Below are 19,210 nucleotides of genomic sequence, written 5' to 3'. Positions count from 1 at the left end.
TAAAACATCCATCAATGTCCTCACCGTACTATTTTTAAACATCGCATGAAGCCACTTAAAGCCGGGACAGGTGACTCTGCATATGACTGATCGTTTGCCATGGTCACATCTTTCTCTTATCCTGGTCTACACACAGCACTGTCAACAATATGAGGCTCAGGAGGCAACATAAACACCAAAAGGCAACGTATTTACATATAGCTTTTATTGCAAAAAACACAAAAACATGACAGGAGTGTGGCTAGATGATTAGTTTAAGAGCCTGTCATCACATTTTTTTTTCCTTCCCTTGTCGCGGATCAATCAGTTATTATACCATGTGAGGAATATATAGGGTACAGAGTGCACAAGGCAGTTTGAGAATAGGGCCATATTATATTGATAAGATCAAATAAATTGATGTTACAGGGCAGTCAGATTTTACACTACATAGCCATTTAGAGCTGTAGGCTTTTTATTTCTTGTATGTTGGTGCTTTTGAGTGTCTTGACACAAAAGGATGGTATTAAATATCAGTCAGAGTGCTGTCATGCAGGACAATGCATCAACAATCTGGTCTTCTATTAAAGTAATCCTGCATTAGTCTGCAATTGTTCATGTCTTCTAGTTGATGTCAGAAGTCTCTGCCCGTCTCTTTTTGTTCCTCATTTCTTCTTCTCGTCATCCTTTTTGCCATCTGGCTTGTTTCCTGTCTGGGAGGCCAGGGAGCCCATGGCGTTGCGGATGGCCTCATTGTTCGGGTCAACGCCAGGCAGGTTCTCCAAGACACTCTGAAGGAACTCTGGGTCTTGCATTACATCATAGTCATCTTCCTCCTATTGAATTACAGTATAGGATACAATCAATTAGGATGGTTGAGGTCTTTATTTAGGTTGTTTTAAGAACCAGTGGGTCCAATGTTCAGCCATACCATATTTGTGTGTGTGTGTGTGTCAGAGATAACCAAATTATATTCAAACCAATTTTCATGTGCGACTTCTCAAACTATGTCTGCTTATCTTGTATGTAAAGTTCTGTAACTTTGCATTTCAAAGTTTTCCCTGTATCCTCAGTTTTCCTAAGCAAACACAGGCCTGGATAACCCTGGATAACTTAACAATCCCATTGGTCTATATTATGACCATCAATTTTATAAATATGAGTTTTATATAAGAGATACTCTGAATATAACAGTGGTTTTCAAAGTGGTTTTCTCTCCCTGTAGGTAAGCTACTAAAAATCAATCCATTTCGCCACATGCATAGCTGAGTTTGCAGCATCAAGCACGCCCAGATGTTTACAGTTATCATGTTCAGTCTTGTACCATTGTACCAGATGTTTTTGACACAGTTGCTCATCTGTTGTATGAACAATTTAACCAGGAGAGCTTCATCTCCATCCAAGCCTTTAAGCCCTCCCACTACCACTCACTTACAAACAACCTATACAGAAAATGAACTATATTTTTAGTCCCAGAACCTTACATGCCAGAAATAACTCTAGTGGGAATACACAGGGGCCAGCTGACCATTTAACAATTTTAATCAGTTTAATCTCAGTTTACATAATGACTCACCTTGGCTGATTCTGTCGTGTCCATGGGGGCTCCTGTTTCCATTTCTCCATACTCTGTGCACAGTATATGTTAAAAAGAACTTATTATCTTAACAGACATACCAGCAAATATAAGTAAGGCCAAAAGTGATATTGAGAGCATAAATGTGTATCATAATCAAGTGGAACTCACCTCCCCCAGCAAGAGACATCTGCATGGCGTAGGCTATCTGTTCCTCCTCTGTCATGCTGCTGAAGTCAGGAAGCACTGCTGCACCAGTCTCAGGCTGAGATACTGACATCTTCAGTAAGGCCTCCTCTGATTCTGGAAAACCAATCAAAAGTAAAAAAAAAAGATATCAGTCTATCAAATCCTAACAATTATTATAATCAGTGCTGTCTCTTCAGTTAAATTAGTCAATCCTCCAATTACCATCGGCGCTTGGTGTGGGCATGCCAGCCTCAGCTGCAGAAGCAGCAGCAGCTCTGCGGGCCTCTTCTTCCTGCCTCTGTCGCTGCTCCTCCATTGATACACGCAGGGCCTACAGGAATGCATAGAGGCAGCACAATGAGGAAATAAAGGCAAAGGGCATCACCACTTCTAACCACTCTAAAAAGATACTTTATAAAAGTTCTGAACAAGCCACTGAATACTTGAGAATAGACCAAATTTACCAAAATGTGGCTGTATGGGAGGTATAGTCAGAAGCTGCCTGATACAAGGACAAGATAAAAAAAAATGCAAAAGGCAATGAAAGAAATATTCCTCAAATTCTCATGTAGGAAAAGAGATCATCCAGAACTCAATGCTAATATTCACTTTAGCCTAACATATTTCAGGCAAGAGCAACATGAAAAACACCATTGAAGTGCAACAACAAATTCATAACTCAGTTTTTTAAGGAAACACATTACAAAGTCACTGTCAACTTTTTGTCTATTTCAAGCACGCCCATAGGCTTTCATATTTTTCCAATCAAGGAACTCTAGTCCTGAAAATGCATGCATTCCTTTACCGTTGCTATTTTTAGTAACCCAATCCGTGGTTTCTAACCTCAGACTTGTTCCAAGGAGATGATAAACATTTATTTGCTATGTAAACAGTATCTCACACATTGGCGTTAGCATAGGCACATCTTGAATGGGGTATTGGATAGGCATTTGAGTCTTCCTTTTGTACAACTTTGGTTAATCATCAGGTACTAATAATTGCTATGTTTTCCATTTTGGTGCCATCAATACAAATAGACATGTTTGCTAGAAAAGACCCTTGAATTTCCCTCTAAAAATCAATAAATATATGATAAGTTAATAGGCATTTGAAGCAGATCTTTATATTGCTTACCAGGGCAAGCTCTGGATCAGCACTAGGATCCACACCAAACTCAAAGTCACTGGCACCAAGGCCCATCATAGAGCCTCCTTCACCAGCCAGGATAGGAGAAGAGAGCAGTGCATCAGCCAGACTGGGCCCTGGAGGGACTGTGACCAGGTGGGAGCCTGTTCCCTCCTTCCCATTTAGAGTATTTATAAAAGCAGTCAGCTTTTCTGTATTCACCTCCTAAACAAACAGTTGCAAAGAGAGGATAAGGACAACTGCAAACTCCATTTATAAACAGGTGTAAGAAATGGTATTCCAAGAAAATACAATGCAAGAAAAAATAGATACTAATTTACTCTGCCTTACAGCAGTACCATGGAAGATGAACCAAGAATTCCCCACCTCTTCTCCAAAGTTGATAATATCCACATTGACTTTCTCTTTTTTCAAGCGTTTTGCCATTTTCACAAGCTGCAGAATTAGCAGGTTGACGCAGAAGCAGTAAGAGATGAAGAAAAAGAGACACACATTAACAATGATATAGACAGTGGGAAAGTTTGTTAAATCTATTATGTATCATCAGTAGGAAATCAACATTTCTCTCTGGGAGAAAATCTGATGCAAGACTTCAAACTCACGTCTTTTTCATTATCCTCCACAGGACTCCCAACAAAGGCAATGATCCTCATCTTATGGTTTTTTCCTTGTCTGTGCTTCAGGGCCAGCTACACAGGAGAAACGAATCAAAAATGTGGCAAATCTAAATATTTTATTTACCAATAAAATAACAACTAGGTCTAGTCCTTGTTTTAAGTTTAAAACAATGGATTAAAATCAGAAACAAGTTACATACATGAGCCACTCTGATGCCTGTGCAGAAGGATATCTTTCCTTTGGGCTGGACAGCGTGGAGTTTGGACAGGATGCGGCCAGTATCTGGTGTCAGTGTGGTCAGGACCTCACAGTTACTGCATGAAATTGAGAATTCATTAGCAACTAATAATTATTTTGGCCATTTTTTAAGCAAAAAAGTGAAATATCATTGAATTTTACACTGCTGGTCAATCTAAACAAAATATCAGAAAATGTCACTTTGGTCTGTGGGAAGTTATAACAGCCATTTTTCACTATTTTTCACTAAATGTTTAATTCTGATTAAATTGAGCTATGTGTCATAGAAATTTAAAGCCTAATGTAAAATTATTTAGCACTCAGCACTTGTGCTGTAGTTGTACAAATAAAGAGAAAATTCAAGTGCCTCTCAGATCAGATGTGCCTATGCAAAGTGTTGTTGAAGGGTTATGACTTGTTCTATTAAAGAGAGAAAAGCTTACTTTGCCATTGTGATGAGGCCCACGTTGTTTTCTGGGTTAGTGCGTGTTTTGGAGTGGCAAACAATGTTGACAGCATCTTGCTGAGCCTGTAGCCTCGTCGGTAGGAAGTCTCCATTTCTCATGTATTCACTGTTGTCCACACTGAGGAGAAAATATCACTTAAACGATGCTATGACACATCACTGAGCTAACCAGCTAACATGTCATTAACCTATCAACCTCGACCTTGTTAGGACTTGTGGCTACTTTATAGTAATAAGACATCTCAGTTATTTCTTCGCCATCAACTCCCTGTGGGAAGAAAAACTGCGTTCTTCATCGGGGAGTTAGTGAACTAGCTGGCGTTAACGAAATAAAAACAGCATTAGCACGAATCGCTAACGTTAGCAAGTGGTGACACCACATATGTCGCTGGTGTAAACAATCAAATCATCGAGGTTGTCAGTTCATAACTTCGATACAAAGCACTTAATTGTAAGGAACGGCATTTGTGAATGCGGAAACGTCAATAAAAACTTTAAGAAGATAGGAAATCTAAGCTAACTTTAGCTACAATGACTCAGCCGGTCGATACTGCGTTAGCCGGCTAACCGTTAACGATCCGTTATATCAGCCCGGTTACAGTGTCATTTCCTCCAAATTAAGGTCTATGAACAACCTAATCCAGTAAACGTGTGTCATGTATTCGTATGAACGGCTACTAGACCAACAACTACATAAAAAGGAACTTGATTCAATTCTTACCAGACCATAGTACTTTCAAGCACCATCTTGGAAAGTTCTTGTTGCTCTCTGTAGTATTCATACAAGGTCGCATGCTATTGGACGAAGACTGAACAAAGCGAAATATGATTGGCCAGGTTTCGTAAGCCGAAATGTATTAACGAACAACAGATATCAATAGATTTCAACTTGTCCACTTAATTGTTCTTTTTTTCTCGAACTTTTAACCGTATCTGTTAAAGCAGCTGGAGTCTGGAGGGGTATTCTGACTTTCTTGCATTTTCTGGAGCTTCCAACTGCTTCATATAGACTGTATAGTCTATAGTGCAGATTGAGTTGCTTGTTTTTGACAGGTGTTATAAAAATAAACAAAAAAGTTTACTTATTTGTCATGGAGATAGCTCAGAATAGCTACGGTTAGCACTGGATTTCACTGTCTTCATCAGCAGATACATTTTAAATTGCCAGTGAGACAGCTCAGAATATAATTTTATTTATACTGCAATTACAGACTAGGATTGGGCTATATGGATAAAATCATCTGTCATAATATATATATATATATATATATATATATATATATATATATATATATATATATATAAATTTGTACTGACATAGTAAAAAAAAAAAAAAAAATCAAATGAGATGCTGTTAATAGACAAAACATCAGGTATGTACAGGTGTGCATCTTTCTGGCAAACTCAGTAATTTAAGAGTCTTACTAATTAAGGAACTTCATTTTATCAATGTAAAAATAAAATCTAACATTTCTAGAAACCAATCATGTTTATTAGTTTGCAAGATTGCAAAGGTGTAGTACACCAAGAAATATAAAAGGGATAGTTATCTCATTATTGACAGCGGAAATATCTGATGCTTACACTATGTATTGTCATATCACCAAATACTCTTAAAGACATAAAAAGTTGAATCTGTCTAATGGAATGGAAAAGCAACATGGGTTTTTTTTTCTTTAATAACTTCAGGTACAAGTGTAGAAAAACATGACACCCCCAAAAGAGCAAGATAAAGGAAACTTGTAAATTCATAATCTGTGAAAAGGCATTGTTCTGTTCTTGTATACAGATGTGCACACACTTATTGTACACAGTTCAAAAGCAAATTAAGACAAATTAAAGTATACAGAAAAGAACACAGGCTGATTTAACAGTTGTTATGATCATAAAAAAAAATCATGACAGAGTTTGTACACTTTAAAAATTGCATGCCATAGGTACAGGTTTGTTGTGCTAAAGAAAGGAACATTTTCAATCCATCATCACCTTTAACAGACAGTTTGGAAACCAGAGAAAAACATACAGTAATAAATACTATATATTCAAAAGTAAGTTAAGATGAGTTAAAGTACATACAGAAAAAATACAGGATGATTTAGAGGTTATGATAAAAACAAAATCATTAAAGTTTTCACACTTTAATAGTTGTGTGCCAAAGGGTTGTTGTGCTAAAGAAAGGCACATTTTCAATCCATCATTACCATAACAAACATTGTGGAAACCAGAGAAATGCATACAGTAATAAATACTATAATAAATATAACTATTTACATGTTTGGTTCATAGGCTGCATGTTTAACTGCTTTGGAGTTTTTAAACAAAAGGCACAATTTCATTTTCAATGTCGGGAAAGTGAAGTTTGTTCATGTTATCTTGGTTGGAAAATTGTCAATTCACTTAATGTATTGCACAGTCTATTCATTCACACATACACATGGTTAGTTAAATTCAGAGTTACCTAACCATCACATCAAATTAAAACACTGCATAGACATTTTGAGTGCTAAAACTAACTTGCATCGACCCACCAATACTATTTCTACAGTTTTAGTTTACAAAAAAAGCACACAAACTATTTTGTCTCACTTACTTTCACATATCAGGCAGCCATCACCATATTTTCCTGGTGAAAAACAAAACGTACCATACCTGGGACCTGTCTCAAAAATCTCTCTTTAAGTTGTCAGACACACTACACTTAACACTGATGATTTTGGATGACTCATCTCACAACACTCAATCTGTTAATCCTGGGTTTACCGGTCCAGCCACAAGCTTGTGCACATGACACACAGTCACAGTTTTTGATCATAAGCCAATCACATGCAACATCAACTATTTTTTACCAATAGTGAATTTGATAAGAAATAGGGTGAAACTGCTTATTCCTGTGGGTAAAAGGCAGCAACAAAGGTTATATTAACATTAAAATTAATATAACTTATCAAAATGAGTAATGTTTAGGAAATACTAAATTAATAAAAAAGTAGGAACAGAATACATCATGATCAAATACTAAAAATAAAATCATAAATCAATGTGAAAAAATATAGGCTTCAATAGATAGGTAATACATCACTAGAATTTGTGTAATCCATATTACGTTTTTTTTCACTTTTAGCAGCAGACTACAGCAAATAGTGGAAAAGTGTCAATACAAAAATGTGAAACCACCCAAGTTTAGTTCAAATAGCAAAGTCAAAAGACTTACCAATCTACCTTTCTAATTTTGTTTTAGACTGCACATCCCACCCTAGATTTCTGAACAAATAAATAAGACGAGGACGGAGAATAGACAATAATGCTCAAGCAAATCTTTCTACTGTGTCCTACAATATATGTTCTAATTTACAAGACTTTTTGTGATGTTAAAATGTAAAATATAACAGCTAACACACACACACACACACACACACACACACACACACTTTGCCTGCACATGGTGCACATCAGCATGTGTGCAGGTCTGAAACTGCTGCTGGTGGAGCTGTCATTGATGCGTAACGTAATATACACTCAGTTGCTAGTTTATTTGGTGCACCTAGCTAAAAACTATTTAGGTCTAACTACAAATAGATATTATGTTATTTAGTCTACCCTCATTGATATAAATGGGGTAGACTAAATAATAGACAACTGTCAGGAACATAACATAATACAGTTCAACAACACCACAAACTACAGCCTCTAAAATGATCGTGTAGTTGACTCACCACCTCTCTCAAACTGTTTTAACAAAAACTGAACATTATAACCTTCATGAAGGTAGGATTTATTGCAGGTCTGTTGCATTAAACTGCAATAGTTTGGTACCTAATAAACTGGCACCTGAGTATATATGACAGGGTTGTTATCTTTATATGTACAAAATCATTCAGTGTTCTCTAGGGCTGTAGTGATTAGCAGTAAATATGATACATAAGATACATAGGACTACACTGGACCAAAATAATTATTGAAACTGGAAATAAAACAAATGTTTTAAAGTTAAAAAAACAAAAAAAAAAATGGCGCAACGGACAAGCAACAGTAAACTTTGTTAAGTACTGCCTAGCTATGCTCAGCCTTGCTATTTGTTACCAGGGTGGGACGCAGGTTATACTACAAACATTTACTATTGATACTATTTACAATACTATAAATTATAATGGAAAACAAAGTGATTGTAAGAGTTTGTAATGAAGTTCCTCTGTGCTCTTTGGCACTTAGGTTATTATATTACTATGTTTCTCCTATAAACTGCTCCTTGCAAGTTTGGTCAAGTGGCATTAGTTACACTGAAAAGACTAGGTTCACTTTAAACTTAGACGGCTAACTCAGTATTTCATGAGACAGGCCCCAGGTCACTGTTTGTTGTGGTACTTTAAGGATCAGTCCATTGGTCACATTTGGTCCCAAGTCTACACACTAAACCTGAACCTGATATCAGATCGTCCAGTGTATAAGCATTAAAAAAAACACAACAAATCGTTTTAAAATAATCCTTTGACCTGAACACAAAAGGTGACAGTCAGGATTCACAGTCTACACAGAAGCACAGGTCCATTAGAAAGGATGGTTAAAAAGAAATCACATCCTCTTTCCAGCATGATTTTCATTTAGAGTAAACTTAAAAAACTGCAGACTACCATGTTTGAATACAGTCATTTCTTTAAAAAATAAACCCTTTTATTTAAAACTGTGTTCCCAATCCAGATAATATAGTTTTGTGTTTAAGTGTCTAGGTCAAACATATAGCAGGAACAGGGTTGCCTTGGTGGCCCACCTGGTAGAGCGCGTACCATTAAGGCTTAGTCCTAACCGCAGCGGCCCGGGGTTTGAATCCGACCCGTAGCCCTTTGCTGTATGTCTCTCTCTCTCTCTCTCTCCCCCCAACTTTCCTGTCACTCTCTCACTGTCCTATCTAATAAAGGCATTAAAAAGCCCCAAAAAATAATAATAATTAAAAAAAAAAAAAAGCATTTCAGGAACAGTATTCCAGACATCTGACACTTACAGAGCCAAGTGCGCATGAGGATGCGCTACAGCAATGTGGTAAATACAAAAGAGGGATTAACTCCAAAAACTAGTTAATGAATTTGAAAGAATTAATCTTAAATTAAGAAGTTTTGTTCTGAAATAAAAGTCCTCATGTTAACACCCTACACCAAACGCTGGCTTAGCTGAGCACATCAGTGCCAAGAATAATCCTTGGTTGTGCATTCAAGCATTCCTATGAGATGAATAATAGTGTTCTCTACCCAGAGCATTAATGTACCTGCAATTACTAGTGTCAGAACGCAGCCGCCCACTAACACGCTCATACCATGTTGAGATTTGGAAATCCAAGTGCAAAGGTAATAACAAAAAAGCATTTAATACCCCACTTTATCTCACTGATAAACTTTTCCAATTTTGGTACCTCAAATCACAGCAAGGGGGTTGTAACATTTCATCCATGTGCATAACATCCTCCAAGTTTGTTTCAGGTTCATTTGAGTCCTGTTCTCTTTCCAGCATCTACACCTGTAAACCAAAAGCAATGAACCTGGTTAGAGAACTACTCAGCAGAAGTCAGAGGAGACAGAAAAACCTGAGAAATTTGAGAAAAATCAACTTACAGAACATTTGCTTGCGCTAGGAACTATGTCACTGAGGGAGATTACATCCTCAGCACCAAGATTTTCTTCAAGAGTCCCAAACTGAGCTCTGAAAACAAGAAAGAAGAAGTGAATTGAACTTGTATTTAGTGTGATATGCTGGGTCAACTGAATATACATTTTGTTAAGAAATGGTTAAGAGACATTTTTGTCTTTTTCATATAATCTTGACTCCCTATCTGCGTACCACCTACAACATGTCTACCAGTGAAATAGTTACACTTCAATTATAGATGGTTGTGGTTAGGTCCAGCAAATAGAAACCTGTAAATAGCCTGAAAAGACAGTCTGTCTGAGGCTCAACTTCAGGCAAAGTTATCGAAACTGAAAATTTTAGATTTCAGAAAGTTGAAACACTGGCTCCTTGTTGACCATGATGAGTTGTATTTTCATTTAGATTTAGATGTCTTTCGGAAATGCACTTATGTGAATAAGGCCAAAATTTACAAAATGTAAGTTGAACATTTTCATTTGCATGGGTTTGAATAAGTGTAAAAACGGACAAGTGACAGTATAGTGGTAAAAAAGGCAACCTTTGCAAAATACTACATTTATGTAGCAATTTTCCTTAAACATCTGTGCTTATCATTTGAAAAGTTAAGGTCCGCAAATAGCCATCACTGAATGAAATAAGTACAACTTTACTAATATAGTAAATTTCTTTATAATATTTTGTCCACTCAATTTATATCAATGAGGTCAGACTAGCCATTAGTTTTAGATAGGTAAACCTAATAAACTGGCAACTGAGAGAATTTAATGACTGCACAAAATATTAGAAACACCTCTTAGTATAACATAATACAATTCAATGGCACTACAAACTATTTCTCAGAGGCTTGATGTACTTGACTGCATTTCAGTAAAGTATGGCAGTGTCATGTTAGGTCTGTTATTAGACAGTAAATTCAGATGTCTTGTAACACCAGCATATTGTAAGAAAATACAGTAGAATCTGAATGAATCTATGTCAGAACTCAACTCATTTCTAAATCCATTTACTGCAGAGGATTTCTCATTAAAACACTAATCTTCATGTGTGCCCCTCCCTCTTACCTCTTGGGGGTGCTCTGCTCCTGGTCTTTGCTTGAGGTGTTGTTTAATTCCACTCCCACTGACATGAGGGTGTCCTGAGAGTGAGTCACAGGCTGACTTGTGGGGGTGAATCCAGGGTTTCCCAAGGAGGAAGAGGAGACAGGAGTTTCAGCAGCGTTGCCAACGGTGTTGCTGGGTGGTACGGTCTTTGGGAGGAGGTCAGGACGACCTGACTGCATAACTATGTGCAACCGGCAGAAAAACTGTCAATACTGTGTTGTGAAAGAAGCAATTCACATGCTGGTACATGCAGCAAAACTCTGCATCTCTGCGGTTATCAGTAAATGTCATTTCTTTCCCATACCACACTTGAACCCTCTCTATTCTCCTTTTCCCTGTTCTTACCGTTGTCTCCTTCAGTGTCTTCTCTGGTCTCAGAGCTGACTTGGTGTTGGAGTAAAGGCTGCTGGTTGTTGCTGCTGGTTTGGGTCGACAGAAGAGGTCCAGAGCCAGGTGCTTTTCTCAAAGGACCATGGGCCACTGGACGGCGCTTCTTAGATGGGGAGGTCTTCACTAGATAAAAGAGAGAGATGTGTCACTTAAGAGTCCATGAAGTGAGACTGACATTATGCATTCATGCTCATCCACATATATACGTACATGCAATCTTTCTGAAGACTGTATTGCACATGAACTTCTGAAATCGTTCTGCATAAAAACTTGGTCTGTGTACTGATACAGTATCCTGAAAAAAAGGAAGGATTACGAGTTAGTGTCTGTATTTTTTGATGTAAAATACAAATAAGTGAGGCTAGTAGCTGTATGTTACCCCATCATGAACCAGAGCTTTCCATGAGTGTTCAAGCTTCTTTACTAATCTGAAAATCAACACATGAAGCATAAATTATTTACAGAAGTAACATGATCAAACATATTTGGGTTCACAAAACACACTGAAAGCAGAAACATTAAACTGACATCCACTTCAAATTTGATCATTCTTGCATTTATAGAACATATGGAGTTTGGTGTTAGCTTGGGCAGCACAAAAGTCGCATTTGCACTGCTTCACAATCACCAGCTAACTAGCAACATCCAATCATATTCATGCAGGTGTACAGTGCAACCATTATCAACTGACACTCCTCTCTACTCTGCTAATACTCCCATGCCACCGCCATTTGCTGCTGCAGCACCACCCTCCACCTCCATCACCCTTGCCTCTTTCTAATATGCTTCACTTTTGTTGTAGTTATTTTAAGATTTAGGCCTCTATTTTAACATTCAAAAGCAAACGGGTTAAAGCGCGTTGCCAAACTGCATTAAGGGCGTGTCCATATCAGTTTTGTTATTTTAACAGCAAAGAACAGCCACTGGACTAGGCGCATGGTTCATCGATGCCAAAATGTGTGTAAACTACATTTATATTGTGCTTGAATGCATCCTGTGTAGACTCAGCTGGAGGGCTGAAGTGGCTGCTGCACTGCTATTATGCTGCTTTTACTGTTTGTGTTTTGTAGGCACTGTTTAAGTGTCACTGACTAAAGGAGTAGTGTGTAAATATATAACACATATGTACTGTTTACCTATAGGACTGCAGAATGTCAATGATACCAATGTACACCAGCAGCCTCTCGCCTTTTGAGTTGCGTGCGGGTATTCCTCCAGTTCTGAAAAATAGAACGAGAAATGTCATCTAGTGCTCTTTCATTCGTCTCAGTAAACACTCCATTGTGATGAGAGAAATTGTTAAAAGCAAGGTGCCTCTCACTTGACCGTTCTATGGCTTCAGAGGCCCTGTCACTCACTTGTCCTCTGTGTCCAGTGGTCCCATGCTCCCTGCCTCTGCCTGAATGGCCTCTATAGCAGTGCTGTACAGGGACTTCTGGCCTTGTGGTCTCCTCTGGTCCATGGCGCCTGCTACAGCCTCTTCCCTTACCTGCTCTCGACAGGCCTGATCTACATTGTGGATTCCCACCAGAAGGCTGTAGTCCATAATCTTGAAACTCTGCAGGAGCTGAATGGAAATAAAGCAGCACAAGTAGTGTGAGACCAGAGATTGAATTATAGTTGAACTTGAACTGAAAAAGTGTGGATGTTTTTTTTTATCTAAAGTTGATTCAACAATATCATGCTTGTAGCCTCCTGTTTAGAAAGGCATTTTCCTATAGCTCTCACCAGACAGTCTCTCTGGATGGTCTTGCAAACGCCACTGTACTTGTCCCCCTCCAGTAACAGCCCCTCAGGCATGTACTGCATGAAATCCAGGTCCTTGTATGTGGGCACAGACTTTTCCCTCTCTTTAGCTGAGGCTCGTCGCTTATAGGTGGAGCCCTTTAGATCATACTTGAGGTGCATTCGTACAGCACTCGGGAGCAGATTGTTCATGACTGCGATACGGATGTTTTTACCCCCTGCCTGGACACAGTAGAGTCCATAAAACTTAGGTAATAAGGTCCGCTTGTTCTGGTTCAGGTTCTAGAGGAGGACAGAGAAGGAAGGTAAAGTATTGAAAACAGTATTAAACAAAAATGAATAAATTATAAGTGAAAGGAATAAATAAGTACACATTTTAAGCCATAAGTAAACATGTCCCTTACAATGATGCAGTCAGTAACAACTATGTTTTGCTTATTTTTACATCAACTTGTAGACCTCAAGTCTGTTAGTTTTGAAAATGCAAACACATGGTGACTGTAAAATCCATAATCTCCCCAGTTTTGGTCAAATTAAAACCAAACAGTGTCATCATCATTTGCCTAATGTAAACATTGTAAACATTAGGCAAATGATGTAGCACTATCACTGGCTTGAGAGAATATTACGGTAATTAAAAAATGGCCAACAAAAATTGTTAGATGTTATTTTCCTAAGTTATCATTTTGTCTCCAATATGACAGAAAATAATGAAAAATGCCCATTTTAAATTCCTAGAGCCCATGGTGACAAATTCAAAGTTCTTATTTAGCCCAACCGTAAGTCAAAACCCAAAGGTATTTGGTTTACTGTCATTTATATGCCAACACAAAGCATCAAATCCTGAAATTTGAGAAACCAGAATGAGTAAATGTTTGACATTTTTATTATCATAATAATTGTAGATTAATTTTCAGTTGATTAACTAATCCACTAATCAATACTACTTTCTAAGTTTGTAACAGCATCAATGGTATGCAAGGTTTGGCATTTGATGGATAAATGGACAAGAGGATAATGATCAGGAGCCAGTCCATAGTTTTACTGGGTTGAACAGTCACATGCACATTTATTCTGCAGATACTATCTCGCACTTGTAGCCTCTCATGAGATCTTACCATAAAGTATCCTGGGAGCAGTTTCTGCAGAAATTCTGCCTCTTTGTGTTGCACTGTCTTAATGATGTACTCATCATCACTTGAGACGTAGAACAGAGATCCACTGGCCCCAGAGTTTGACAGCTCAATCAGCGGCTCATTACACAGAGAACACTGTAACCAGACCAGAGCACAGTGTTAAGACACGTGACAACTAAACCAGGCTACAAGACAGACTTAAAGTGTTAGAAACAGGAAAATCAACAGTCAGCTGTGTCCTCACATCATCAACAGCTCCACCTCTATTGTGTCAACACTTCTCTAGTTTCACTCTTTTCACTTCCTCAATCACTCTTTACCTCTTACGGAGTTCACAGCTCTTTCCCTTCCCTCTGAGCTTTACTATTCTGCTTGCTTTTTCCACATTAATGAGTACAACAAATGCTGAGTAAACAAGAATACCATGTAGTCATCAGGCCGGATGCCAAACATTTCCCTGAAGTAGCGAAAGGCGATGGGAGCGTATGTCTTGAACCTGAAGTCTCCATAGTGGTGCGCTGGAGTCAGATTGCTGCCCTCACTGCCAGTAAAAGACAGAAGAGTCACAAGATAACAGATTATGTAAAGGAGTATTAATGGGGGACACACCAAACATCCTGATACAAGAAATAAAGTGTGCCTTTAAACATCCATTTAACATATCCTTACTTCATAATCTAAAAGACTCACTTGGGGAAGAAGATGCTTTCCACCACTTCAAAATCCTGCAACAGCACGTCTCTCTCAGGTTTTTGGCTTAAGCTGCCTACCGTGTGTGTGATGCCTAACTGGATAGCTCCTTTCAGGGCTGATGAAGTTGTCTGGAGGAAAGAGAAAACTAGCATGTATATATTGGTCATGATGACATTTTTCCCTATTTTCTGACATTTTAAAGATAAAGCCATTACTTGAGAAAATAATGGGTTGATCAACAGATAATGAAAATAACTGTGAGTGAATATAAATGTGTGTCAGCCAATGATAAGGTGATCTTCCACCTTCTTGTATGTGGTCTCCCCAGTAGGATCAATTCCGCGATGGCCAATAGTTTTTTTCATGGCCTGAGTCATGGTAGTGCTTGGACCCTGTCAGTAGAAACATGACAGAACGGAGAATTACAAGAGGAAAATAATTAATTGCAGGTTTGAAGCAATATGTTTCAAAGGGGAAGAAAAAGAGGATGTGTCAGCTAAATATTTGTAAATTCCAAACTGTTCAAGATGAACGCAATATGTGTTTGCTAACTGACCAAGAGGTGAAAAATGCATTTCCTCCACACAAATCAGTCATTTCTTACCTCTGGAGAAGCATTTTTTCGAGTACCAGTTGAATCTGGAGTCAGAAAAGAGAGAAATCATAGGTTATACAAGAAATACACAGGGAGGAAAGGAAATTAGTTAATCAAATAAATGCAATACTTATACTGTGTGCATTAACATCAAACAACACAGATTGCATAATTCCCTCATGATGTAAACAGAGAGTGCAACCGAGCTCTGCCACAAGCATGCAGACGCACCTCAGTCATTACCTCTGAGAGAAGACAGTCTCCTCCAGAACTGACTCTGCAGGTCTTTGTGAGCAATGGGAGGAATTAGATAAGTATGCTATAAGTATTAAAGTAAGAAAGCAGTGGCAGCACAAATCCTGAGTGTATCAGGTGCACGGTTGTGGCTGAGTCAACAAGATGAAGAAAATGCCAGCACTCACAGTTAAATAGTCTTATTATTGAATATGGGGCAAAATTTATTTTGTAGTGCTAAATCACTGGATTACTAAAAAGTGGTTTAAATGTCCAAACTTTACACATAACTTACTTTGAAAAGGCATGGATCACACATTACATTGATTCTATATCCAAACAAAAATCCTGAATGTAAATAGTTTGTAGATACATTAGGTTCAATGTCAACATTCTCTATATAAAAAAAAAATACAAAACAGTTTCCTCTACAATTTACAGTATTTTGAGTCCTCCAAATGTATGTAAACCAAATCCTCCAAAATGATCCTTAACTTCAGTCAACACTTCTCTATCCAAATCCAGTATCCAAATCCTTTACTCTAGTAAAAGAACAAATACTTCACTGTAAAAAAAAAAACTCCATTACAAGTAAAACTCTAGCACTGACAGTACTACATAAATAATAGCATGTAAGCATAATCAGCAAAATATACTTTATGAGTCACAAGTAAATGTACTCAATGCAGGAAAAACATTTCCTGTGACTGTTATAACATTAGATTATTACTATTAAATTGATGTGTAAAGCATTTTACTATTGCAGCTGGTTGAGTAAGTATTTTATGTAGGATTGTAATTACTGATTATTTTTTTATGGCTGATTGTTTTCTCGATTGATCAACTTTCAAAATTTCTTGTTTTGAGCAATAGTCAAACTTGATTCAGTTGACTAGAATTCAAGCCAAGGAAAAGCAGCAAATCCTCACTTTTGAGAAGCTGGAACCATGTAATGTTTGGCTATTTTATATAAAATATTATTACTGGTTAATCAGTTTTATACTAGCACTTGTCGGCCAATCAACTAATCTATTTGTCAACTAATAATTTCTGCTTTATATTTATATAATGTTGTGTAGGTTAATTTATAACAAAACATCCTGTTTTATAAGATTTTCTTAATCGGAAGTAACTTGTAACAGTTCTCAGATAAAAACAGTGGAGTAAAATATTTCCCTCTAAAATGTAGTGGAGCAGCATTTGTACTTAAGTAAATGTAATTTCCAACACTGGTCTATATCACCTAAGTCAGTGACTAAAACCAACTTTTGATCCCTTCAAACAGGTGGTGTATAATAACATAGCACTTACTGCCAGTGTGGCCCTGCAGCCCTGGAGGCTCCTCTGCAGCTGTGGCCATTCAGAGCAGTAACTGAATTCAGACTTGTTTGTGTTGAAGCTCAGATCCTGAGTCTCTCCTCGTCAGCTTCCTCGGACAGAGCAGCTCAGGGAGAGTAGGTGGGGACCTGTGTGGAGAAAAAGCAGCTCATTTACAAAAAAAACAAAAAAAAAAACCACACACACTCTTGATGACTTCATGCCACAAATATTGACAACAGCCACGTTGGCTTACTCTGCTGATGGAGATGATCTGGATATTAACTGTGTATTGAGGAATGTACTTTAGGGAAGTAGTACTGAATTATAAGAGCAGTACATGTTGTAACACGCTACCACAAAAGCTGCCGGGACGTATGGATTGCGACATTAACGCAATAGAGGCGAGTAGACTAGCTGCTAACTTTGCTTTAACTTTTGAACATAAACCAAGCCACTCACACTAATAACTGACCAAAAACAAAATGAACAAACAGTAAACTCACTCGAAAACCTTGTGAAGAAGTTCTCGCAGTCCCCTGGGTAGAAAAGCACGAACTTTTTCTCTTCTAAAGGCGCTATTTTTCCCTAAACTAATAAACAAGGAAGCAGTGCGGAAGCAGCAATTTTGTGTTCTGCTAAGCTAACCAGAGCAAGCCTAGCACTTCCGGTGAAAATTTATTTCACAATAAAAAACAATGTCACAATAAAACCATTTTCTTCAAATCAACACCACCCAAAAATGGACAACTAAGAACTTTTTTATTGTGTACTCCACCCACCCCAAAATAGAAACAAATATACATAATTTGTTTATTACATTTAAAATATTATACCACAATAAAACAAACAAAAGAATATTAATATTACCTTAATTTTCATTCATTTGTAATAAAGACTATTTCACATTTGAAATGACATTGATTTAACAATGAAATATCAATACTGTGCAAAAGTCTTAAAGTAAGGAGAGGATTCTTTCAAAAATAATGCGATGAAAAGTGAAGTAAAGAGAAACAAATTAAATCAAATCAATATTTGGTGTGACCCCCAAATATTTATTAAAACAGTACCAATTCTCCACTGTACACTGGCTCAGTTCATCATATGTATTTCAAATCTTAAACTTAAAAAAAACTAGTACCTGTAAAGTAAATGCATTGGAGTAAAATGCACCATATCTTCCTTATATGTTAAGGAAATGTATGGAGTGCTCACGAAAAGTACCACAAATGTTATTATACAAATTATAGTTGTGCATTAAATGTGCTTGATTACATTCCACCACTGCAAAGCAGTGCCTGTATAAATGCAGCCTCTGGACACTCATGTCTTTGCACACAGTAAAATGTTTTGGCTGCCTGAACACAGTGTGACTGGGAAAAGAAGTCAAACATTGTTGGTTATTTGTGACTTTTACCACACATTGCTATTCAGGTTCACTTAGAATTTGATCTGTAAATGTCACACACCCAACTTTTACATGCAACAGTGACCCATGTGTGATATCTTTAGTGCATAACTTGTTTCAAACATAGACTGTACTGATATGGGTGATACGATCTGCCACCCAGGACGGCACCTTGTGGGAGGGCGGCAGGAGCACTGGCAAAACAAACTAAACTAAACTAAAAAAAACTAAAAAACTAAAAAACAAAACAACAGAATATTTGTTAACTTTCATTTCTTTTCATTTCTATCGCTCATTTGCACTTCAAGCCAATCATATCATGTCACTGTGTAGAGGGTGGAGGCCCTCTATTTTGTGCAGAGAGAAGGTCTCACACACAGAGGTTGTGGAATAAAGGGAGGGGGATAGGTTCACCTCTGGATCTCAGGCATGGATGTATGAAAAGACCTTATAATATATAATACATTACATACATACATACAGTCTTATAATACATCCATGATCTCAGGTCTGCTTACTGGAGATGGGGACCCATCTAATAGCGCACAACGTGTAATTATGTAATAAGCAGGCTAATATCGGTCATACCACGAATTACTTCCAAATAAAGCATATATTTTATTCCTAATATTGTGAATACAGGCCCATAGTTTCACATACATGTTGTTTTTCTGGCTTCTTATACAAAATGAATCTGCACACCATGATGAATTGGTTTAGTCTTGACTCTTGGTTGATGGTAT

At 37.6% G+C, this 19,210-nt stretch overlaps 2 protein-coding genes across 3 annotated transcripts; both read right to left on the bottom strand.

The window, feature by feature from the left end:
- Positions 1-188: 188 nt before the first annotated feature.
- LOC139634165 (26S proteasome non-ATPase regulatory subunit 4) lies at positions 189-5,098 on the bottom strand. The gene is made up of 10 exons (XM_071500477.1): positions 4,933-5,098; positions 4,189-4,329; positions 3,708-3,822; positions 3,493-3,579; positions 3,257-3,325; positions 2,879-3,094; positions 1,967-2,075; positions 1,727-1,858; positions 1,556-1,608; positions 189-815 (listed from the first exon to the last, which is right to left on the bottom strand). The coding sequence occupies exons 1-10, from the start codon at positions 4,956-4,958 to the stop codon at positions 645-647; spliced, it is 1,119 nt and encodes a 372-aa protein (XP_071356578.1). The 5' UTR covers positions 4,959-5,098; the 3' UTR covers positions 189-644.
- Positions 5,099-5,872: 774 nt separating this feature from the next.
- On the bottom strand, positions 5,873-17,700 carry LOC139634164 (phosphatidylinositol 4-phosphate 5-kinase type-1 alpha-like). Of its 2 annotated transcripts, none has more exons than XM_071500475.1 (16): positions 17,563-17,700; positions 17,051-17,205; positions 15,515-15,549; positions 15,216-15,302; positions 14,908-15,038; positions 14,641-14,758; positions 14,200-14,352; positions 13,064-13,363; positions 12,694-12,902; positions 12,472-12,555; positions 11,715-11,763; positions 11,546-11,630; positions 11,291-11,458; positions 10,907-11,126; positions 9,812-9,899; positions 5,873-9,716 (listed from the first exon to the last, which is right to left on the bottom strand). In XM_071500475.1, exons 2-16 carry the CDS (start codon positions 17,097-17,099, stop codon positions 9,711-9,713), a joined length of 1,782 nt encoding a protein of 593 aa, XP_071356576.1. In that variant the 5' UTR covers positions 17,100-17,205; positions 17,563-17,700; the 3' UTR covers positions 5,873-9,710. The 2 variants fall into 2 exon arrangements, with proteins under 2 accessions (XP_071356576.1, XP_071356577.1); XM_071500476.1 differs by lacking the exon at positions 17,563-17,700 and adding an exon at positions 17,313-17,452.
- Between the last annotated feature and the right edge of the window lie 1,510 nt (positions 17,701-19,210).

Source organism: Trachinotus anak, unplaced genomic scaffold, assembly GCF_046630095.1.
Source record: "Trachinotus anak isolate AG129_WGS33_773 ecotype Australia unplaced genomic scaffold, CSIRO_AGI_Tana_v1 ptg000016l, whole genome shotgun sequence".
NCBI classification, from domain to species: Eukaryota; Metazoa; Chordata; class Actinopteri; order Carangiformes; family Carangidae; genus Trachinotus; species Trachinotus anak.
This window is presented reverse-complemented; position numbering and strand designations above follow the sequence as displayed.

Bases quoted from the DNA above. Each gene is read 5' to 3' on its own strand.
- LOC139634164 (XM_071500475.1), bottom strand. From the start codon at position 17,099: ATGGCCACAGCTGCAGAGGAGCCTCCAGGGCTGCAGGGCCACACTGGC. The intron at 11,764-12,471 runs GTAAACAGTACA...GTTGATTTTCAG, and splicing joins GACATTCTGCAGTCCTATAG to ATTAGTAAAGAAGCTTGAAC. The intron at 11,127-11,290 runs GTAAGAACAGGG...GGTTGCACATAG, and splicing joins AGACACTGAAGGAGACAACG to TTATGCAGTCAGGTCGTCCT.
- LOC139634165 (XM_071500477.1), bottom strand. From the start codon at position 4,958: ATGGTGCTTGAAAGTACTATGGTCTG. The intron at 2,076-2,878 runs GTAAGCAATATA...GCATTCCTGTAG, and splicing joins CTGATCCAGAGCTTGCCCTG to GCCCTGCGTGTATCAATGGA. The intron at 816-1,555 runs GTGAGTCATTAT...GTAATTCAATAG, and splicing joins ACACGACAGAATCAGCCAAG to GAGGAAGATGACTATGATGT.